This window comes from Peromyscus californicus, unplaced genomic scaffold (assembly GCF_007827085.1).
Source record: "Peromyscus californicus insignis strain IS unplaced genomic scaffold, ASM782708v3 Scaffold_14__1_contigs__length_90479793_seg_2, whole genome shotgun sequence".
Classification (NCBI taxonomy): Eukaryota; Metazoa; Chordata; class Mammalia; order Rodentia; family Cricetidae; genus Peromyscus; species Peromyscus californicus.
The window spans coordinates 23651183-23673859 of NW_026294436.1; the positions used below are offsets into that span (position 1 = coordinate 23651183).

General features: G+C 43.4%; 1 protein-coding gene across 1 annotated transcript in view; it reads right to left on the reverse strand.

Annotated features, from left to right (window-relative positions):
• The window catches only part of Nr5a2 (nuclear receptor subfamily 5 group A member 2), a 120903-nt gene that overhangs the window by 25934 nt on the left and 72292 nt on the right, over positions 1–22677 (reverse strand). Inside the window, exon 6 of the mRNA XM_052736569.1 lies at positions 17135–17282. Coding sequence (XP_052592529.1) covers positions 17135–17282 — 148 coding nt within the window. The remainder of the gene's footprint in view (positions 1–17134; positions 17283–22677) is intronic.

Here is a 22677-nt window from a genome sequence, read left to right on the forward strand (position 1 = left end):
ACAAAACCTTTCACCCTTAATTGACTCCTGAGGAGCAACAACATTTAGGAGTCACTGTTCAGACACTGGATGGTGGAGAGTTCTTGATAGGTCATAAAAAATTCAGATTCCTGGGCCCCACCCATTGACATTCCCATTTAGTAGTCACAGGAATTGAGGCTTCTCGTCAAGACTGGACAAAGCCAACATGGGCCGGTCCTTGGACAATGGTCTGGGGGACTATCGGGACTATGGTTATAGTTGTAGCAACAGGAATTTCACAAGTCACGGGGATGTGAAAGGCAAGATATTTCTAGAAAGCCGAACCAAAAGCAACTCCAAGGTTTAGAGACTTGGCAGAAAGCCCTCCAATTGTCAGGTTTGTTAGGGGCGGAGCCTGAGAAGAGAGAGGGCAGTGCCCTGTGACTTTGGAAAAGCAAACTAGAGTCCATTTCACAGGTCAAATAGGAAGATGGTTTGCCAAAGCGCAGACCAAAATTTCTCTGTAGGAACTGTACGATGCGCACAGAAATAAATAAGTGTGTGGAAAACTGGTGAAGCACACAAACGTAGTAACTGTACACACTCCCACTGTACACGCTCACTGGACTGAACCAATACTACTTTTCTGATTTATATCACGGAATAAGGCATTTTGCTAGGGAAAACACTGTGTTTTCTCCCGGACTTCTATCGAATCTGTAACGATTTCGAAATGAAAAGTTGAAAAGAGACAAACAAATGAAGTGCAACCACATAGTGCTTCCTGGGAAGCCACACGTCCCAGAAGCACAGGAAATCCTACTACACCAGCTAAGCAGTTGAAACTCAACAGACAGGGGAACAGCAATGGTGATTTTAAAAAGATGATACAACTTTCTTCAGGTCAGACAAAGTAGATTGTAAGAGGAGAGAACTAAAAGGAAAATAAGAAGAATCTGGGATGGGGAATGTGATGAGGTAGAGCTGACAGGAGTTGGAGGTGACCGAGGGCGGGGGAGATGATAAAAACATTGTATTCATGTATGAAATCTCAAAATAAAAAAACTTTTATGTAGGGCTGGAGAGATGGCTCAGCCATCGTATAAGGATGTGAGTTCAGCTCCCAGCACCCACATCAGGTGGCTTTTACGTGCCTATAAATCCAGGTGCAGGGGATCCTATGCCTGTGTCCTCCCCAGGCACCTGCACTCATATGCACCCCCCCCATATTAAAAAAAAAACTTACATAAAACTGTTCTTTTATAACAGTAAGAGTTTACCAAGAAAATGCATCAAAATGATCAAAATGATGAAAGTCAACAAAACTTGACACCTGACAAATATACTGTATTACATAAGCCAAACTTCCATAAGTTAACTAAATACCACATTACAAAGAAAGTCTCCATGACGGGTAGCTCAAAGTTTACAATCAAGAAATGAAAACAGCCAAGCTCATGTTTGTTTGGGAATCTGAAAGCTTGCTGCTAGAGAAACCATTGATTTTTAAAACCACAAGAGAACACAACAGAAATATAAGGTATTTGGAGGTGACTACAGAGTCACAGAGGGGGCCACTCTCAGGTTGTGCACCACACAAGGCTCTGTCATGGACTCTTATGTGAGTGGCGCCCCCTAGAGTTCTGAAGGTTGACAAGCATGACCTTCTAGACTCCCTGAAAGCCACGGACACTGAAGATAGGATGATGATTGTGCCAAGAGGCAACTTTCTAACCCTGACTCTTTTCAGAAAAAATAAAACTGTATTGCTAAAAACAGATGAAGAGAATGTTCAACTCAAGAAGCTAGAGTGAGAACAAGCTAATAAAGAGGGAGATCTTCTGAAACAGAAGGCAAAGAAGGAAAAAAGCAGCTGTGTATCTTCAAGGTCAACAATGTACTCTCTTCTTTCCTTCCTAAAGAAACAAAACTTCTCATAGTAATTTCTAAGACTTTAGAATTATAAGAGATGGAATTGCTACCACAGCTCTAAGTTACCATCATCTAGTCAACCAAGTTAGGCATTTATTCACTTAAAATATTCAGTACATGGATATTAACTGATGAGACGATGTCAAGGAAAAGGATTGCATTGTAATAACAAGTTATATATAAAGTAGCTAGAACAGCATGAACTAAAAGACAAGGCAGAGTATATCTGTGGGGAAAATGACACAGCTTCCCTGAAGGCTCTCAACAGACCCCCCATCGACTGAAGAAAAGGGTAAACCATGTTCATGAATGAGAGGAATTCACTTCTGTGAAGTCAAAAACTTCCCCCAAATCAATCTTTAAACATAACTCAATTCCAACCAAAATCCTACCATATAACAACTCAAACCTACAATTCACATGGAACAGCAGAAGTCTAAGAACAATTAAGACTATTTTTAACATGAGACCAATTAACTACCAGTTATTAGGTTTCACTATAAGGAGCTGGGCACGGTAGTGCACACCTTAAATCCCATCACAGAGGAGGCAGAGGCAGATGGATCTCTCTGAGTTTGATTGAGCCCAGCCTGGTCTACATAGTAAGTTCCAGAACAGCCAAGGCTGTGTAGAGACGCCATCTCAAAAAAACAAAAAGAAAAAAAAAAGATTGTAAAGATTTCTGTAAGAAGGATTAAAACACTTATTTGCTTTGAAGTAACCAAAAAGGTCAATGATATAAGATAAAAAATTAAGAAAGAGACTCACATATACGTGTGCACACATACACACACACACACACACACACACACACACGAACACACACACGTACATGTACACACACACACTGACTATATAAAAGACAGCATTAAAAATGAGAAAATAATTTATTCATAAGTAGTATTGGAACAATTAACTACTTTTAAGGAAAATAAAAACTCATGCACTAGACACAAAAATAATGAAATCTGAGCATTTTAAAGGTCTAAATATCAAGATATTTATCTTCAGTTTTGGACTGTGGTGTTCACATCAGTCCAAAGTAAACTACAGAAAATCCATTTCAAATAATAAGGCAATGCTTAGCTACATGGTTACTCACTAGTTAGAAGATAACACGAAAAAGGATCACACTGTAATAAATAAATAAGTATATACTCACACTCATATACACACACATTTTAAAAGTTAAGAAGGATTTCCTAAAGAAAATACAAACATCAAAATCACACGGGAAAATATTGATGACTATGGCCACTTCTGTGAAAGAAAAAGAATCCACCTATCCATCTACCCATAGAAGAAAGGGGAGGGGCCCTGACTAAGGAAAGCATATTTCCCAGTAGGCTAATGGCATGAGCTGACAATTTAAAGAAATGGGTAGAAGGATGTTCAAAGCCATTGATAATCACAAGTACAAATTCCAAATAATGGCAAATTACTCTAATGAACTATAATAAATGATGGTGTTGATCATGATATAGGGTAACAGGAACTCTTACTCTGCATTAGAATGTCATTTGGTACACCCAAATTGTATAGGAGAAGAAGTTAGAAATTTATAGAAACGAAAATAATTGTACAATAATATATAAAAAAAATACGGGAGAAATGGTTTCTCAAATTTTTTAAATATCCATGAACTGGATAGCAAATCACTAGCTCGGGGAGTTTGCCAACAATGGAATAATGTGAGCAGTGGCAACAGGTGACCCAGGTTTCCCAGGAATTCCAAAGATTCTCAAATCAAAACAGCAATCTGGAAAATATAACCCAGAGCAATGAGGGCAAACCAAGATGTTTTTAAACGCTAAAAGCTGTATTCTTTTGTAAGACAAGAATAAGCTGCTGCAGCCACCTCATTGAGAGAGGAATTTCCTTGAAGTTATAATTAGAAATAATACTGTTACAGTATCCAGGGGCTCCAGGTCCACTGATAGGCACTGCCCTGGACACAGGCCAGCACATGTGGTTATTCCATTTATCTCAGAATTCCTTGTGGCCAACAACAACAGGTTATTTTCTCTTAATTTTAGGAGAAATCACTAATTACTAAAACTCCTTCCTGGCTTTCTTCTATTTTCTGGTTCAAGTGTTTGATCAAGAGCAATCCATGTTTTGACCACCATTCATTCGGAAAGCCAGAATCTGCTGCAAATCCAGGCCTAGAACCTGTGACCACTGATCCTTCTGCTCAGTATATAAAGAGCCATCATGATGGGATCCTGATTCCCAGACACTTCTTCATATTAAAAAAAAAAAAAATCTGCACAGAGGCATCTGGCCAACATCCATATGCTGTAATTTCTAAAGTGCTTCTGTTTTTGCAGTGATCACACTCGTGACTCCATCCCCCGGACTGGGAAACAGAACAGCTCTTGCTGAAAGCTGCCAGGCTGCAGTGGGATACAGGGGGAAAGGCAAGTTGTTGGGCCCATACTCGGCTTCCACTTTCAAGGGACGTCTGGAAGGATTTGATTTCCTCCAGGCTCCTACTTAGAGTTACCCATCGTCGTAATTGACAAATGTGGAGATTGCATTGTAGTTTTCATAATTAATTAGCCAGAAAAACAGTTGGGAGTCGTGCAGAAAATCTGGCCTTTGGTATCTAAAGTATGCAGCGAGCTCAGTTCCGTTCCTTACTGCCTGCGTGATTTTTTACGTGGTTGCTGGACCTCTCTGCCTAAGGATAGATAGCATAGGAACAGAACTTGCTGTGATGCTCAGAAAGAACCAATGCATGCAAAGTATACGACAACAGTGAGCCGTGCAATCATAAACGAACACACCGACTAAGCAAGCGTTGCTTTCTCGTATGAATGGCATTCCAGGAGGGATGCTCCAGGAAGGATGCTAGCTGCTTGAAATACAGAATGAGAACTGAGCTGGTACTCTATAGCTGTGGGACCCACGAAACCCTTACAGTAGAAAATGATCGATGGAACACTGTCAGAGAAGTAACACAAAGTCAGAGGAAGAAATGAGTGAAGGATGATTCTTATACCCACACAGCCTGGAGCCTAGATGCCATGGTCTGAAGTTTGACAGCTAAGGAAGCTGTCACTCAGGATGACTCCCAGGGTCACCGGTGAGAATAAATAGCCCCACCTTCCTGTGCCCCACTTGCTCGGCTTCTAGGTGGAAGGACCAAGATCTTGGATTTTGAAGTTCATGTCTTTGACTATAAAAATATGAAAACAAGTTTTGTTTGTTTATTGATTTAATGGGTAGCATTGTCTCAGGTACTCCAGGCTGGTGTTATAGAGCTGTGCCAGTGGGCCTGGCTTATAAATTCGTGTTCGACTCCCTACTCCTCACTCTACTTAGTCCCTTGAATTGGAGGCTAGCAATCTGAGTAAAAGAGAAACTTTTGATGTTATTATTGGACAGCTATTGAACAGAGTACTGACTGGGACAGTCTGCTGGCTGTTTTTAATTTTTGTTCCTTTTTTTTTTTGTTGTTGTTCTTTTTTTTTGCTTAAACTTTGTTCAAGAACAAAGCTAATTTTTCTAACAGGTTTTGGTCCTCAAATTGTAACAATTCCTTTAAAAAATATAAATTATTTAGGGCTTTCTTTCTTAATAACACAGGCTTCCTAAGTGAAGCCTTCACATTTTTTTTGCACTTGAGACTGGTAATTTCCATGTTATCACTAGTCTTAGGGACTATCCTCTCCACCAGTAGATCTAGAGAACTGCAGCTGTCACAGGCCACTCAAGTGATCTAACAAGCATTTACATTTGTGAAAAACTGAAGGGCAAAGCTGAAGAATTGCCTGGTCTGCTTGTGTGCTAGCAGTTCATCACTGAGGCTCTGGCCCCAAGTGGGAAGAGGCCTAATTTTGCTGATTGAGTTAGGTTTGCTTTGGGGATGTACGGTAGATGGAGGAGAAGGAAATGGCTGGAGTTTGCTTCATCTGACAAATTTCAGAATATTAAAAGTTAGAATAACGCCCCTGGTTAGTGGATAGAACCGGTTAGAGCTGGGGCTTGGAACAAAGTTGGAAAACCAGCAATGGGCGGGTGGTGTTGCCATGCATCTTTAATCCCAGTAAGAGAGAGAATGAGGCAGGTGGGTCTGAGTTCAAGGCCAGCCTGGTCTACAGAGAGTTCCAGGACAGCCAGGACTACACAGAGAAGCCCTATCTTGAAAAAAACCAAAACAATAAAAAATAAACAAACACCCAACAGTTATGTTGGCAGGAGGAAGTCCTTTGTCCATATATCTGTATACCCAAGATTACACCTAAAGAGGCATTTCCCAATAAGCAGCTTTCGCTTACAGACTTTCACTAATGGGAATACAGATACTTTTAGACATAACTATTTGTTGACATGATTTCCAGACATTCTGCTAAATTCTTCATAACTAGTATTTAACCTTCATGATGCTTTATGTAGATCTGGATTGTTTTGAATTTACAAATACGGACACTGAGATCGTTCCCCAAAATACTGCAGAAAAAGAGTCCAAATTCAAGCATGCAGATCTTACCATCAAGCTACCCCCGCCCCCATCTTCCCCAACTGGTAAGAACTAGTTAAGAATGCCTCCTCCCTTTCTTACTACTTCCTTAATGCACTATTCTTTCAGGGCCCAGTCACAGGACTTGCCCATATGCGGTGCAGAGTGGTGATGCGGCACATGCTTAGCCCCCAGTAAATAAATACAATGTAATCTAGGTTCTACACAAGAGCAGCCTTTCCCCGACTGCTGAACTCCATTCTGTGCTCCTTTCCTGAGGTGGAGTTTGCTTCCAATCTCGACTCTACAGAGATGGGTTCAGGTCACATGGCCTCTGTCAGCCTCAAGGTCCTTGTCCCGATATGACTTGACAGCATCACGGGTTTCATACGTTACAGGTTCTAAGCTCCTGTTCTAGAATTCCACCTGTCCAAACCCAAGACAGAAGATGCTCAAAATCCACAAGGCTCAGGGATTGGTGAGCTCCCGGAGGTGTCCTTTCTCAGTTTCCACAACAAGAGAGCTGACAAAGGCCTTGTCAATAGCAGTACATGGTGGGGTGGGGCATGCCTTGGTTCAGTGGGAAAAGCTACTTATTAGGAAGGGGCCAAAGGCGAGTGAACGGTGCAGATGACGTGTGGACTATGAACTACTTGCTTGGTTCGCCATGCCTTATTGGGAAGGGTGTCCCCAAGATCTGAAGAGCAGGTCTACAGCAGGTGAGGCTTTTTCGAGAAAAGTCATGTGCTGCCACATCCTTCACAGCCTAACATGGTAAGTCTTGCAATGGTAGGCATTCAGTATATCTTGTGGACTTCAGTGTTTCAAAATGATGAACTGTCCCTTACTTTCCTATTCATTCTTGTCTCCTGGCTTGTATGGGGTCTGTCTGGAATTTAACCTCTTAACCAAACACTGTCAGGACACAAGTCTGGACTCCCATCAGTAGGAGCCTATCAGTAAACCAAGAGGAAGCTTCAACAAATGACTCACAGGTGAGCCACCGATTTGCCCCACTCTTTGCACCAAGATGCTTGGGTCCGGGGCTCACTGGTGTGCTGATCCGTGATGACCCTGATGCCCACTCCCCACTTCTGCCCAGGACTGTGGTCTACACTGCCTCTGAGATGTGAGCAGAGCAGTTGGCATGACAAAGCAGGAAGAAAGGCCAGGAGCAAAGTGCTTTCTCCCTTTATTTGCCTTTCTGGTTAGGCTCAACCTGCCATGCCAAGCCTCTGAAAAACCATCTCACTAAATAGCAGTAGTTAGCAAAACGACAGTATTGCACTAACAACTGAAATATACTAAATATTTTAAAGCATAATCTACTCAGAAATATGCTGAAATGAATGCTACTTGGGCAATTACATCCTTGTGCCAACAGATAACAAATAATAATCGCTTCTTCAGGGGTGGTAAATACATATTGATTAAGCTCAAACTTAGAACTCCAAAATGAATTATATCTGGTCATGGCTAAACTGCTTTGCTCACTGAGAGGGAAATTAAAAAACAAACAAAAAACCCACAACACAACACCTATTATACTACATTCAATTAAGGCAAGCATCAGCTTTATGTACCATTATTTGCCTCTGCCAAAGCTCTATGGTATAAATATTGAACTGTGGCATCTCCTGAATGCTAATCAATTCGTTCTGAATTTCAAATGATTACATAAATTTTAAGAAGCGCTTATTTGCTGGCATTCCCTCAGCTGCAGATACTCTACAGGGCGATAGTATGAAGATATGCACGGCCATTTGACAAGTGTCTAAGTGAGTGTTTTATAAATTAGAATATCACAGCTGAAAAGGTAAAAACTGAGCCTGCATGTTAATTGTACAGTGAACCTAGGGATATTTCCTTTGCTTATCTGACTTCACGAGGAACCATGTGACCGATGCATGTGGGGCAAGATGTGAGATGAATGGAGAGCATCACTGGACTCAGTGGGCCAGTCATCAATGGCGGGTGTGTTTCGGTAGGATTTAGAGGAAGGTCTTGATACAGCAAACAGCATGCCAGCCTGTGAAAGGGCAGCAACCTACCACAGAATGGGAAGATTAAAAGACCTTTTAACAGGTTTCATGAAACACGTAGCTTATCTTAATATTCAGCCTTAAACTGCAGTGCCTAAGTAGATCTTTACTAGTTTTCACCCCTTTGAAAGTGTGTGTGTGTGTGTGTGTGTGTGTGTGTGTGTGTGTGTGTGTGTGTGTGAGTCATTTCTCTTTTTCCAAAAGTGGGTGCTAGGGAATTGAACTCAGGCCATCAGACTTGGTGGCAGACACCTTCACCTGCCGAGCCATCCATCCAGCTAACCCTTGAACATTCTTACAGCACTTCTGAAGCAAACCATCAACAAAGGATGAGAACAGGACTGTTCCTGCCCTTTCTGGATCCGCCTTCCAGCAAACGGTCCCCTGGGTGTCCCCTCCTTGGCTTTACAAATGGAAGGAATCATGTCTTTTTGCATGAAAACTGTAAACACAGAGCCTGATCAATGGGGTCAAAGTCCCCGGCTGGGCTGGAGCCTGGCTCACTGACTGATTTAGTGTTGCTAACGAGCAAAGGGGAAATTGGTTCTTTCCGCTGCTTGTGTTGCCCTCCTTAGACAAGATGGGGACACTTTGCTCGATGACAGAGAAAGGACTCCTCCCAAACCCAACAAAACATGGGGCGGTCCTCTTCTAGAGGGGTTCATGAGAAAAGTTACTCTTCTTGTAACCCCTGGGTACTTCCTTCCCAAACAATGTGTATAAGATGCCCGGAAACTGATCCCAACGCTGAGCAAAGAAGCACCAAGACACCACATGACTGTGGCCCCTACATGTCCCTCCTGGGACCTTGCAACTCAGGAAGATCAGGCATGAGCAGGGCCCAGGCCAGAGCCACGCTTCCTCTGCCAATCAGACAACCTATGACTGGCCAGTCACCAGGCGGTCCGCCAAGCTCTTTCCTCTCGGATTTACACTCCAATGTCTTGCTGACATCTGGGCTTGAATTAGCTCATGGCATTGCAGTTGAAGCCACCAGTGTGAACCTGTAACTGCATAAGATGAGGCCTGGCCTAGGAGGAGCCAGCCACTGTGAAAGCACTGTGGGCATTGAAGACTCTCTCACACAAGACCTGTTGGCAGCCTGGGAAGTAACTTCATCGTTTCCCTATGGCATGAACAGGAGGAGTCCTGGCTTAAACACAGTTACCACAGGCAAGCAAAAAGGAGGCCCGACTGAGGGCCCAAGAAATGGCAGGAACCTTTTTAAACCACATTTAATGATCAAAGGTTTACTCTTCAGTAAGTCCTGCTGTGTCTGATGAGATGGGAGATTAATAGTTATATCGCCCATTTATAAAGTCTTCCCTTTCCAAGCGAAACACGCATCCGCATCCGCAGCACACACTCCCGTCAAGGTAGGTTGTATGGCATTCTTTTACTCTTTGCACAAAGGCCCTGACTGGCTTAGGCTCAAGAGGCCAGCCAGTGCCCACCCCTCACCCCACCCCCACCCCCTACGTCGCTGTGATTCACAGCCTGCAGAAAGCTCTCACAGTGCCCTTCACTGGACCCTGCTATTGAGAGGACACATGTTGCATAGAGAAAAAGGTGAAGTGAGTGAGCCAAGCACAAGGTCTTTATCAATGTGGAAGCCTCAGAGGCTGAAACTCAAACAAAGAAGTGCACGCGAACGCGCGTGAGCGTGCACACACACGCTGGAAAATGAAGACTATTGGAAACTAACCAAAGGCTAAAATGCACTGTTCAGACAGTAAACACTGTGTGATGATATTTACTAAGACAACGTCAACAGCATGGAGCATGGTAAGAGTTAGCACCAAACTCCTTAGTGTAGTTGTTAGCAGCCTCTCTCTTGAAGACAGAATCCCCAGGTTCAGTCAACTAATGCTTATCACCAAAGGGTTTCATCCACCCGAGCATAAGATTTATGACAGAGATAGCAAATTTATATGGAGTAGGTCCCTGCTGGTCTCCAAGGATTTTCTTCTAGACCAGACTTTTCAATTAATTGTCCTACATCTATTTTGCCCATATAAATCTCATCAGTACGTGGAGGCAGTGGCGATGGGTTCCAATGTCTCTAAAGAGGCCGGGTGCCCGGAGCAGAGGAGCATTCATCGGCCCCACGTGAAAACATGGAGTAAATCATCCTGTTTTCTTTCTTTACATACAAAACCAGAGTTCAGTGTTCACTCAGGTCCCTTTCTCCTGTAAAGTAGACGTTAACTTAGCTGGATGTGCTTTTAATGCCAGTACCTGGGAGGCAGAGGCAGGGGGATCTCTAAGTTTGAGGCCAGCCTGGTCTACAGAGGGAGTTCCAGGACAACCAGGGCTACACAGAGAAACCCTGTCTGAGGGAGAGGGGGCTGGGGAAAGAAAGAAGAAAGAAAAAAAAAAAACAGTAACAACAACAAAAACAAACAAAAAACACTAAATTATGGACTCGTGTGAAGCTATTTTCTCTTAACAGCACTGAAGGTGTTAAAGACCTTTCCTTTCTTGTGTGGCTCATTCTCCTAATGCTGCCATGCTGATGATTCAACAGTTTTCTTCTTAAAGGGGCTCTCTTTAGTCTCCGTCACTTTCCTTATAATAACTATATTCATAATGTAAAAACATATCCTTATTTCCTAAAACAAAACACGCCAAATCCTCTAGCACTTCTCCAGGGGCTCGACCTTCTAGGCTATCTATCTCCAAAGCTTGTGTTTCTGCTTTCTTAATTATATTTTTAACTATTATCTCATTTCCTATCGCATTTTTTTTCAAATGCAGAGATTGGGAGGAAAGGCAATAAATATTGATTAAAACCCCCTATCTGTCATGTAGAGTACAGAAGCAAAACATACACTATGTATGACTTTTCAGCGCACTGACCGGGTAGATAAGAGGTCCGGGCGTCACCATACAGCAGCCTTTGTCTGCTCTGGACCGGAGCAGTTCAAAGGAGCCACAGCAGACAAGGTTAAAAATAAATAAATAAATAAATAAAAAATGCTCTGCTCGCCTTACAATGCCTCAGGTTTCTTTTTCTTAAAGATCCTTCACTATCTCAAGGTTCATTTTGATCAAGTCCTACCAAATTTATTCTCTGATCCTACAGAGACTGGATCTGGTGAGTACTCCTTCAAGATAAAGGATCAGTGTTCAGAAGAAACAGAACAGACCTGGGCTGGGGCAAACCACTCCACAGCGAACGCGGTTTGCTGGGCCCTTTGCACCTCCGTCGATGGTCCACAGAGAGGACTCTGGTGAAGGCAGCTACAGTACTGGAACTTTTCTACACGGACCCTTTGTGTCGTTCCCGAAGACAACCAAACCCACCTTGTCTAGGGTGGTTGTCTCCATAGGATGCCTCTTAGGTGGTGTGTGATGGATAGTCAGGCACCATAGTCAACGACGGGAATTTGGGATGAAGCGAAGAGCTAGAATGGATGGATAAAGACAGGATGTTCTCATCCATTTTACCGGATGTAGCATTCCATCAGCACCAGGGAGGAACCACAGAGATTCCTTCCCTACTGTTTGCTAACCTGGCCTAAAAGTCACTACTTGGAACAGATGTCCACAAAGTCCCAGATTTTAGCCATCGATATTCCTTTCAATCTTTCTGCAAGTTAGATGTCCAAAAGAGCTGGTCAATAACATCTCCTCTCATAAACTTGGAGAATGGAAACTACTAGAACAAACAGTTGAATTTTCAAGAGAGGTTTGTGTGATATGCAGCCTCTTGGTTAAACTATTACTTTGGCAAAGGCTTTGAGTTTCAAACTAACTATGTCTATTTATTCATATATTTTATCAGTAAACATTTTGTAGGTCCCTGCTGTGTCCTTGAAGTCTGTATGTAAAGCAAACATTTAGAAGGATTTTAATGGAGGCTCCCTTACAGAGCCGGACTCTACCACACAGAAGAGACTGAAAAGCAGGCCTATCCCTCTTGTGGGCTACTCTGTACTTAGACTTGAGACAACAGTTAGCCACTGCTTCGATCTGGCTATTTCCCCTCAAGGAAAAGAACTGTAACGGGAGATAAAGAAATATCACAAGGACTTTGAGAACTAGCGCATGATCAGAGAAGAGGGCAAGAAACCAGGGGTACTCACTCAGGGAGAAATACAACAGTCTACTAGGCCTTTCTTTTTTTCCCTGGGATACAGCAAAGGCTCAGCAGCAGCCCGCCATCCGGTCTCCAGGCTAAGAAAATCTCCGAGCCAAAGTAGAGTCTTAGCTGGAACATTTCAGTGACTTGCTGCACCGGGCACTTAAACCACATTAATATTCCTCATGGACTCTAACATGGATGGCATTACTCAGGATCCTTAAAAGGCAACCAAGCGCTCTCCAGCTGTCCCCTCATTTTCAGACTACAGTCTGTGGGAATCTTCCTCATCTCAACCGTGTCCCTAATGATGGTGAGGTTGTAACACTCCACTTCTCCCTCTGTAACAGTTACTTCTGCACTGACGGCGCACAGGAAGTGTTATCAGCCACTTTAACTCCTTATAGAGTGGGAGTTTAAGCTGGTTAAATAAACGTGAAAATAACTAGACAACTCACGATGCCTATTTGCTATAAGAATATCAATGGGCACAAATCACATGGTTAGGCAACAAAACGTGATAGTTTGGTAATTTAGCAGACGTGGATTTTGAGATTAGGTCTCATATATCCCGGGCTGACTTTGATACGTAGCCGAGAATGACCTTGAACGGCTGACTCTGCCTTCTCAGTGCTGGGATCACAGGTGTGATCCATCCATCACAGGTGGGTTTTTACCATTATTAGGTCACGGGGTACTGGGGATCGAACCCCGGGGCCTTGTGCACTATGCAGGGCCACTTTAGCAGAATTTAAGGAACACGGAACAAGTAGCAGCGATTGGTCTTTATGGTCTAGCATAGGTCACATACAAAGAGATATTGAGAGACTTGGCAGTTTCCATTTTCACTTCCTGTCTTGGCCAGCTAAACCAACTGCAGTGTGTCTCTTTGTGGATTCAATCAGTAGCTCTGAGAACTTTTAGTCAAGTGTGCTTTTTTATTTAGTCCAGGCATTTAAGTGAGTGACTAGCAAGAGGGGGTGGCTGGTCCTGGAACCTGCTTTGACTAAACTTGTCAACTACTGTGCCCCTCCAGACTTTCCTGGCTAAGGACCAAAGAATGAGGTCCTCGGGGGTCTGTCCGGGCTTGGCAACCTCCCCTTGGTTCATGTCTTGACTCTCTTTCAGACCCCCGTGAAATAGGAAAATCACTGTTTTCCATGCTGTTACCACAGAATCACATGATACCAGCTGGCCAGCCTGCTCTCACACTACAGACCCCGGCTGTGCTTCCCAGGTGCCTTCGGAATGAGTCATGGCATCTCCTATCCCACTCCATCCCCAGGGCTGCCTCGGAATTGCTGGGTGGACCAAGGCCAGTCCCGTCCTTCTAAGGCCAGGCTATCGCCTACCCTTCCAGCCTGTCTCCTGCTTCGCCCCTCCCTGTTCCTTCAACTCATCTTGCCTTTGAACTTCAGAACGGCTCTTTTGGCTCAAAGTGCTGTACCTGCTTGAGATCACACTCCATCTTCTCTCACTGACTCTCTTGGGGAAGGGCAATGTCATCTCTCATGTGAGAATGAGGATGCAACCACCTCTCAACACAGCCTCCGGCCTTCATCCACTCTACCGCGGCCTCCATGTTTGTCAGGGGTGAGGGGCAATGCTGAGCAGTGTTGTAGGATATTGTTTATGTGTGGAACGTTTGTTTTAATGATGCAAAGATGTGTTGCATTCTTTTATGTTGCATTTGTTTAACTCTGTGAAGCTGTGCTATTGTGCCTGTCTAAAACACCCGATGGTCTAATAAAGAGCTGAAGGGGCAGGGCGGTGGTGGCGCACGCCTTTAATCCCAGCACTTGGGAGGCAGAGCCAGGCGGATCTCTGTGAGTTCGAGGCCAGCCTGGGCTACCAAGTGAGTCCCAGGAAAGGCGCAAAGCTACACAGAGAAACCCTGTCTCGAAAAACCAAAAAAAAAAAAAAAAAAAAAAAAAAAAAAGAGCTGAAGGGCCGACAGCAAGGCAGGAGAAAGGATAGGCAGGGCTGGCAGGCAGAGAGGATATATAGGAGAAATCTAGGAGGAGCAAGAAGAAAGGTCAAGGAACGAGAAAGGAAGGAGGACTCCAGGGGCCAGCCACACAGTCAGCCACGGAGTAAGAGTGAAAGCAAGATCTACAGAAGAAAAGGAAAAAGCCCAGAGGCAAAAGGTAGATGGGATCATTTAAAGTTAAGAAAAGCTGGCAAGAAACAAGCAAAGCTAAGACCGGGCATTTATAAATAAGAATAAGCCTCTGTGTGATGTATTTGGGAGCTGGGTGGCGCCCCACCCAAAAGGAGCAAAACAACAGATTTCCTTCTCAGTCACAGATGAAACAGTTACTTACTTGGGATCTAAAGTTCATTAGCTATATAACTCAATAGAGTTGGAGAAAAAAAAAGATTGATTATCTGTTGTTTCCTTGGGGAAAAAATTAATGAAGAAAGGTTTCCACTCATAAATTGGAAACCACCTGAATTATAATAATGCTAATTACATTTTTACTACTTCTTTAAAAATGAACTCTTGACCTAAACTTATTACACCTGGGATCAAAAGGCCTTCACTTCCCTTTCTTCCTCAGGCAGTAAGCAGACAAGTTTCTAGCAGATAACTTCGGCTGGCTCTTCCTCAGGGCTGTGTACTTCCCTGCAGCCACTGAACAAGGAAGTGGTTCAGAGGATCACTTGTAAGGGTCAAAGGTCGAAGGTGGTCAAGATCCACCTGCCTCCGCAGAACTGGCAGAGAATATAGATAGTAATTTGGAGAACCATGAAGGTAAGATAAAAGTAATGAAAACCAGGGCTGGAGAGGCGGTTCAGTGGTTACGAGCACTTGTTTCTCTTCCCGAGGACCTGGGGTTCAATTCCCAGCACACACACGGCAGCTCACAATCAGCTGTAACTCCAGTTCCAGAGGATTGGATCCTCTCTGCTGACCTCCCTGGGTATCAGGCCTGCACCCGTGCACATACATACATGTAGGCAGAACACTTAGGGGACAAAATAAATAGATGTAAAAAAAAGTTTAAGTCAGGAGAACTAAAGATAATTCATGTTTTTGTTTTGTTTTGGCTTTTGTTTATATGAGACAAATTTTCTCTATGTAGCCCTGGCTGTTCTGGAACTCACTCTTTACCAGAGGCTGGCCTTGACTTCACAGAGATCCTCCTGCCTCTACCTCCAAAATACAACTGGGATTAAAAGTTGTGTGCCACATACATCTTCACATGAAATCTCGTTCTCCTCATTCAAAATACCAGTGAGTTGAGATCTTAATATTCTGCCAGGAAGAAGCTATAAATCACTCACATACACATGCCCATATTTCCCACCAGTTGAAAACACCAAGATCTTGGCATAAACCAGAATAATCTGTGAGGTCACAGCAATCAGGCCTGCGTTATCTTATGCTTGGTGATCCACACTCTGTTCTCAAATAATAGACTCAGACTTCCTTGAATAGAACTTTCCCGTTTGTTGTGGTTGATGGAGAAACCACTAGGGCCCATTCCTGGCACTGCCAACCTTTGAACACACCATCTAAAAAACACTGTTGTCTTTTTACATTTACACTGACATTTCTTTTTGCTGTATTCCTCACACTTTCGGAAAAAAACAAAAAATGCTCTTTTTCTTTTCAACGTGGACTACATGAGAAAAATGAAGTCTGGCCCTAAGACTTCGGGCCACCCCTTTATTAGCAACAGTTGTATGGCACTGTCAGGAGGAATTCTGAAACCAAGGGGCCCCATTTGGAGGGCAGACACATGTGTTTCACTTTGGAGTTTGTTTTATTGTTTTATTTCTTCGACTATGAATTCACAACTATCCTAGAACTGAAGACTAAAGAAAAAACATATGTTGGTAAATCTGATTTCTGCCATTATTGTCAAGGGAAGTTGCCTCCCTCAGCCTTCTGCCAATGAGGAATGAATGGACTTGGCAAAAAGTTTATTTAAGTTGGCTTTGTTAGGCCAACAAAATACAGAAATCAAGTAAGGGACAGGCAGAGAAATCTGTTCCTTTGAAGTCAATAAAAATCCATCTCCTTAATCCTTTTTTTATTCCAAGCAGGGGCGATTTTTCTCAACTGGCTCACTGAGAACCTTGATTTAGCTAATCTATCTTCCTTAGTTATCTTTCTCCTCCAGACCCTTGTGAAAGAAGCATCTTTCCCCTTGACAACCACTATCCTTTATACATGCAGAGTGGCGCATCTTGTTATAAACATTCTTCAGCTAATCCTGATAGAAACGGAAAAAGCAGGCTTTTAATTACTACCCCATTTTAGAAGGCTAAAAGTAGCGGAAGTTAGAAGGCAGGACAGAAAAAAAAACATTCAAATACAAACGGCAGAAAGATGTCTCCAACTTGGAAAAGTGACTCCTTCCTACGTCTCCACTGTGGCCTCTGTCATGCTATCTGTCCACTGCTCTCCTGTCCACCAGGGAGGAAACTGGAGCACTCCAACTGAACAACTCCTGTTCTCCACCCCAGCCCGTGTGCTGAAGGGCTAAGAATGGTGTAGAAATCCTCGTGAAAGCATGTCCATGTCTAAAGATTTCATTTCCCAGAAGGACCTGCGTTATCTTTGTAGCACAAAGACACCTAGTGTTGGCATTTGATAATAGTGTCTGGTTGAATGGACTATGAGAAAAAAACTTTACTTACCTAAGCTGAACAGCACTAGGAACTTCAGACATACAAACTCTCGATGATCAAACTGTAGAGAACGAAGTCTCAGGACTAGCTCCTGTGAATGGCTCAGGAGGTTGGTGAGTGTGACTCCGGCTTGTGAGGCTATGCTGGAGTAGTCAACCTGCAACGACACAGAATCACAGCTGTGACAGACAGCGGGGCTGGCGACACAGAGTCCCCTGGAGATGACTAAGAACTGTGGGGAAAATCAGGCTGCAGTATAGACCTCTAACACAGAGGGAGGCCACAGGCTGGTCCGATGGAGGCAATTCCTCAAGCGACATTCCATTTCTTACAGGTGACTCGAGCTGACAGCAACCTACCAGCACACCTAGGGAGAGCTTCGCTCTAGAAAGCAGTTTTGGAGATACTTTCTGTAAAATGTATCACAATTATTCTGATAAAATAAATATTCGATGACTTTCAGAGGGACAAGTTTTTCATTGCCTACATTTTACAAGTACCTATTCCTGCTTTTCTGCAGTGAAAATATGTCCGTGCAAGGCAATTATTTTTAATTCTCAAGTATAACGCCAAAGAAAAATATACTACCTGCAAAATGAGCCACATAATAATTCTACATGTACACAATGACATTAACCAATACATTAGGACAATAATGGTGGAGATACATCTTAGCTGGCATTGTGAAACATCTTAATACAACCACGGGGCAAGACTGCTTGCTTGCAGGTGATTGAAGTATTGAAGTGTGGTGGGGAGCTTCACTATGTAGCCCAAGCTGGCCTTGAACTCATCACCCTCCTGCTTTACCCTTCCCAGTGCAGTGTCTCCATACTCGACTCTAAAACTATTTATCATCTTTGCCGCCCTCCTTAGAAGCTGACATGAAGCTGTTAGTTTGAGATGATTACATTAGATTCTATCAAATTGATCACCACCACCACCCTTGACGCATGTCCTAATTTTTATGCAGAATAATTTCTTGATCTGGAAAACAAACCCCCAAAAGTCTTATTTCTATTTTCATTTTGTAAAACGTGTTGAGAGGCACCCATCTCCAGTGTTCACAGGGACATAAGAAGTTCAATTTATGATAACGAGAGGTTAGCGTGGCTGTCCACGGTAGTCCCGGCTTTGCTCCCGAATTCACAGCCTGGGAAGACCCACTTGGTACCTGGCATTCCCAGCTCTGCTTTTCTGGAGAGCTCTCAAGCAACCAGACACTCTTTTAGGTGCATTTAATTTCTGCAGGAGCAGCAAATTTGTCTGGGAGGCAAGTCCTCATCTGCCACTCACCCAGAGCAGACTGTATTAAATTTTTATATTTATTGACATTTCATTACCATAATTGACTGCGCCTGCTTCGCTAGGAGAAGGCACGGGGCTGCCTCCTACGCAGGAGAACTAGTCCCCTGAGTAGAATTTGCAATTAAAAACAAGGCAGAATGGATTTTTTTTTTATTGTGTAAATATGATGAGTTGAATTTTCAGCTTTAACTAGAGAATACTGGGTGTAAAGAAATCTTTTTCAAGAGTAGGAAAATTATGAGTCAGTGGAAAGATGACCCCCCACCCCCACCCCAAAAAGTGTCAATCAGCTCACAGAGAGTCAACTGCGCATGAAAAAGCCACTACTGATGTGTAGACCAGGGAAGCTCCTGCTTTAAGCCCTGCACCACCTAACTGCTCTGCATACACCCCTGGGCTGGCATCCACCCATACAATTTAAATGTCAAACATTCTATGAGCTCCTTTGGGTTCCGCTTCAGGAATGTGTAGAAGGGTCAGTCTGCAGGCAGCAGGAACTCTGGGGCAGGAGAGGAACAGGGGGAACTGGACAGAGCACAGCGGGGGCACCTCAGGCTTGAGAGGGACATCCAGTCAGCCCTTTGCCACTTTTCTGAAAGGGGAACTTTCCACATCAAGAAAGACCTTATTTCAAAGGGTAGGTGCAACAGGGAAGGGTTTATTTGGCTTACAGGTTCCAGTCCATCATGGAGGGAAAGCCAAGGCAGGAACCAAAGCAGAGACCTTGAAGGGACACTGCCATTGACTCACCAAGCTCGCTGACACAACCCAGGACCACCGGATCAGGGGTGGCACTGCCCACAGTGGTCTGGGCTCTTCTTTATCAATCATCACCCAAAAAAAATACCCCAGGCCAATGAGAGGTGGGTCTAGATTGTGTCGCGTGGACAAAACCTAACCTGCCATGATTAGGGAGCAGAGACAAGAAGACTGCCGCACAATTGGGGCCAGCCTGCACTGTACAGTGAGTTCGAGACCAACCAGGCCTACTTAACGAGACAGCAAACCTCCACAGTCAAACAAAGGGCAATTCCAGCAAGTTTGCTACTGGTATAACACAGGCTGAACATCCTAAACACAAAACCCAGATGGGTATTCAAATCTGGTGGCTTAAACCTCAGCACTCATTTGAAGGCTAGCTCAAGGCCAGCCATGGCTACTTATCAAAGCTGAGACCACTCCGGGCTACATGAGACTCTGGTGAAAGAAAGGAAAGAGAGAGAGAGAGAGAGAGAGAGAGAGAGAGAGAGAGAGAGAGAGAGAGAGAGAGAGAGAGAGAGAACAGAACACAACCCTGCCACGTGAAATGCCCTCAGACCTAAAACTTTCCGAGCACCAACAGGACAGCTCCAAGTGACAAGTTCTGTGTTACATGAGGGCACCGAAAAGTACTGGACAAAATCATCTCTGGGCTATGTATGTAAGGTGTATATGAAACAAATGAACTGCATATTTAGACCTGGGTCTATCCCTTAGAGATCTTGTGTTCTCTAAGTAACTCTCTTGCACTCTAGTCCCAAGCATTTTCAGATAAGGGGTACTCATTGTGTAAGAGAAATTCTACCGGGGCAAATGGGCTAGCTGGGTGATTGACAGCAGGAAGGCCCAATGAGATAATGATGATGGAAGAAACTGGAGACAAAGACAGATGACATGGCTTCAATAATGACCCTTACAAACAAAGAGAGTTGGAAAGGTGGACACCATCTCCAGCCCTTAGGGTCATCGTCATTAAATAAAGCAGTTGAGCTAGAAAAGCTGCCAATCACTTCTGTGGCTATGAAGAGATAATCACAGTAAGAACAATAGTAACTGAAGCTTGGAGCCAATTGAACAATACACTGTGGTGCTGCTTAATACACACAAGTACACTGTAGTAAAAGTCACTGGTTAAGCCCTGATTCGGAAGGCTGTATTAAAATAAAATGCAAATGCACAGTCTTAATTAATTTTACTGTTAAGGTGAGGTGTGCATGAACTTTCAACAGGTCTATGGTAGTAAGTTTGAATAGCAGAATTTCATACTTAAAAACATAACACGCCACATTAAAGGAATCTCAGGAGGTTCCAGGAATATCTATTAAATGAGAGACCTTTAGTAAGATATACCTCAAGAAATCAATTGGCATCTCAACCTTTATAGCCATACATTTATTTACATGCTAATTTGAAAGCTCCAACATGCTTATTAAATGGGGGCTCTGACAACATTTCTTCCAAGGATAATTTATCAAATTGCACAGCTCTGAAGGAGAGCGGTGCTTCATTTCTGATAAATCACAGACCTGCAACTTCCTTACATTTTATTGCAAACATAATTATATTTTCATTGTTGGATGCAGAGTTTGTGCTCATTTCAGGAGCAGCTGGCCTTGTCTTTTATGTACTTAGTAAAATTAATTGATTGCCCTCTTACGTGTAATCTTTACGCCATTAAATTCGAGGGGGAGATTGAAGAATGTTCTAAGCCCGTGTCCCCTCTGGATAAATTTCACTCATCCTGAAGATGCAGAGATAATTTAAGCTAAATTGCTTTTAGTTCTAATGTCCAAAATTTTGATGACTTGGATATTGTAAGATTGTTGTCATTTTAATACAGTACACAATAATAGAAGGTATAAGGTGACAGTAGACCTTTCTCTTAGGATGACCTTACAGTGGCTGTTTATTAGGTATAATATGCAAAAGCCAAAATCTGACCTCATATCAGAGTACTCTATTGTTATTTGATACATACACAGGTATACATGCTTATGTGTGTGTATACCTTTAAAATACTGGATAAAAAAGAAATGCCATAAATAAGATACTAGCTAAATAAATTGACAACACTGAATACTAATGATAATTACTTTCCTTTTCTGCCTCAGAGTTATTTAATCTGCACTTATGTCAATGCTGGATGAAAACACACAAGCAGCTAATATGGTGGTGTACACCTTTATACCAGCCTCATGAGGCAGAGGCAGGAGGATCTCTGAGTTCCAGACCAGCCTGCTGATCTACACAACCAATACCAGACCAGAAAGGGCTACATAGTGAGACCCTGAGAGAGAGAGAGAGAGACAGAGACAGAGACAGAGAGACAGAGACAGACAGACAGACAGACAGACAGACATAAAACATAAATTTGAAATGTGATACCAAACTGTTCCTCCATCTTTCCCTTCTTTCTTTTTCTTTGTGGTTCTAAGGATTGAGCTCGGGGCCTCACACATTTTTAGGCAAACACTGCCCTCCAAACTGCATCCTCAGAGCGTTCCTCATTTTTAAAACTCAACGCAGTTTCTTCTTCCTCCTCTACCAGTTCATTACACAAATAGTAGAGGAAAACGAGCACCAGGGCCCAGAGCAGCTGGGGTCCTGCATCCCTCGGTTGAGCAGAGGGCCGCCATATTTATAGCCACCACACCCGTGTTTCAAGGGAATAAATAGGAAATTACTATCTAGGGTTCTCTTTGTGTCAAGATTTTGGCTTTGGTATTCATCTTCGTTAGGGTTTCTGTTACTGTGGTGAAATACCATGAACAAAAGCAGCTTGGGGAGGTGAGGGCTTGTTTCAGTCTACATGTCCTGATCGCTCTTTCTTCTTTCTCTTCTGAGGTTCCTACAGGGCGCCTGCCTGTGCTGTGGGCTTGCCTGCAGCACGGCACAGTGCAAAGCACACCAAAGAATAGTTCCTGCCATTATCAAGCAGATGGAGGAAGGGCCTCTCTTATCACAACTCACTGCAGGGCGGTGTCTAATAGTCCTTTCATTGCTTCGATTGCCCTCCATTTATGACTCTACCAGAATACCTTTTACCCAAATGAAAAAGCATCTTCCGTGCCTATAGGTGGGTGCCAACCATGAAGCCTTAAGAGAGCTCTGTATGCTTTATTGGTACAATGTGGCTTAATTTCTTCCCCAGGGCATCAGCATGACCTTGATACAAGGCATCCTGGAACCAGACTTCCATCTTGGTGTGAAAGTTCACACGCTAGACCATTCATAGGAATAGGTCACCAAGTCTCCATGTCAACCTTGTTTCCAGGACTTACTTTTTCATTCCAGTACTACACAACGATTTCCTGTCGTTTCTATTGCAGTTTGCTCAGGTGGGTGCCACGGTGGTTCCCATCAATCAGGCAGAGAAACTGACACTTGAAAGGTAGGATGACTTTCTCAAGGTGGGGTAGCCAGTAAATTGTACAAAGGGTAAACAGGCTGTCCTGACATACAGAGATACACATACACACATGTAC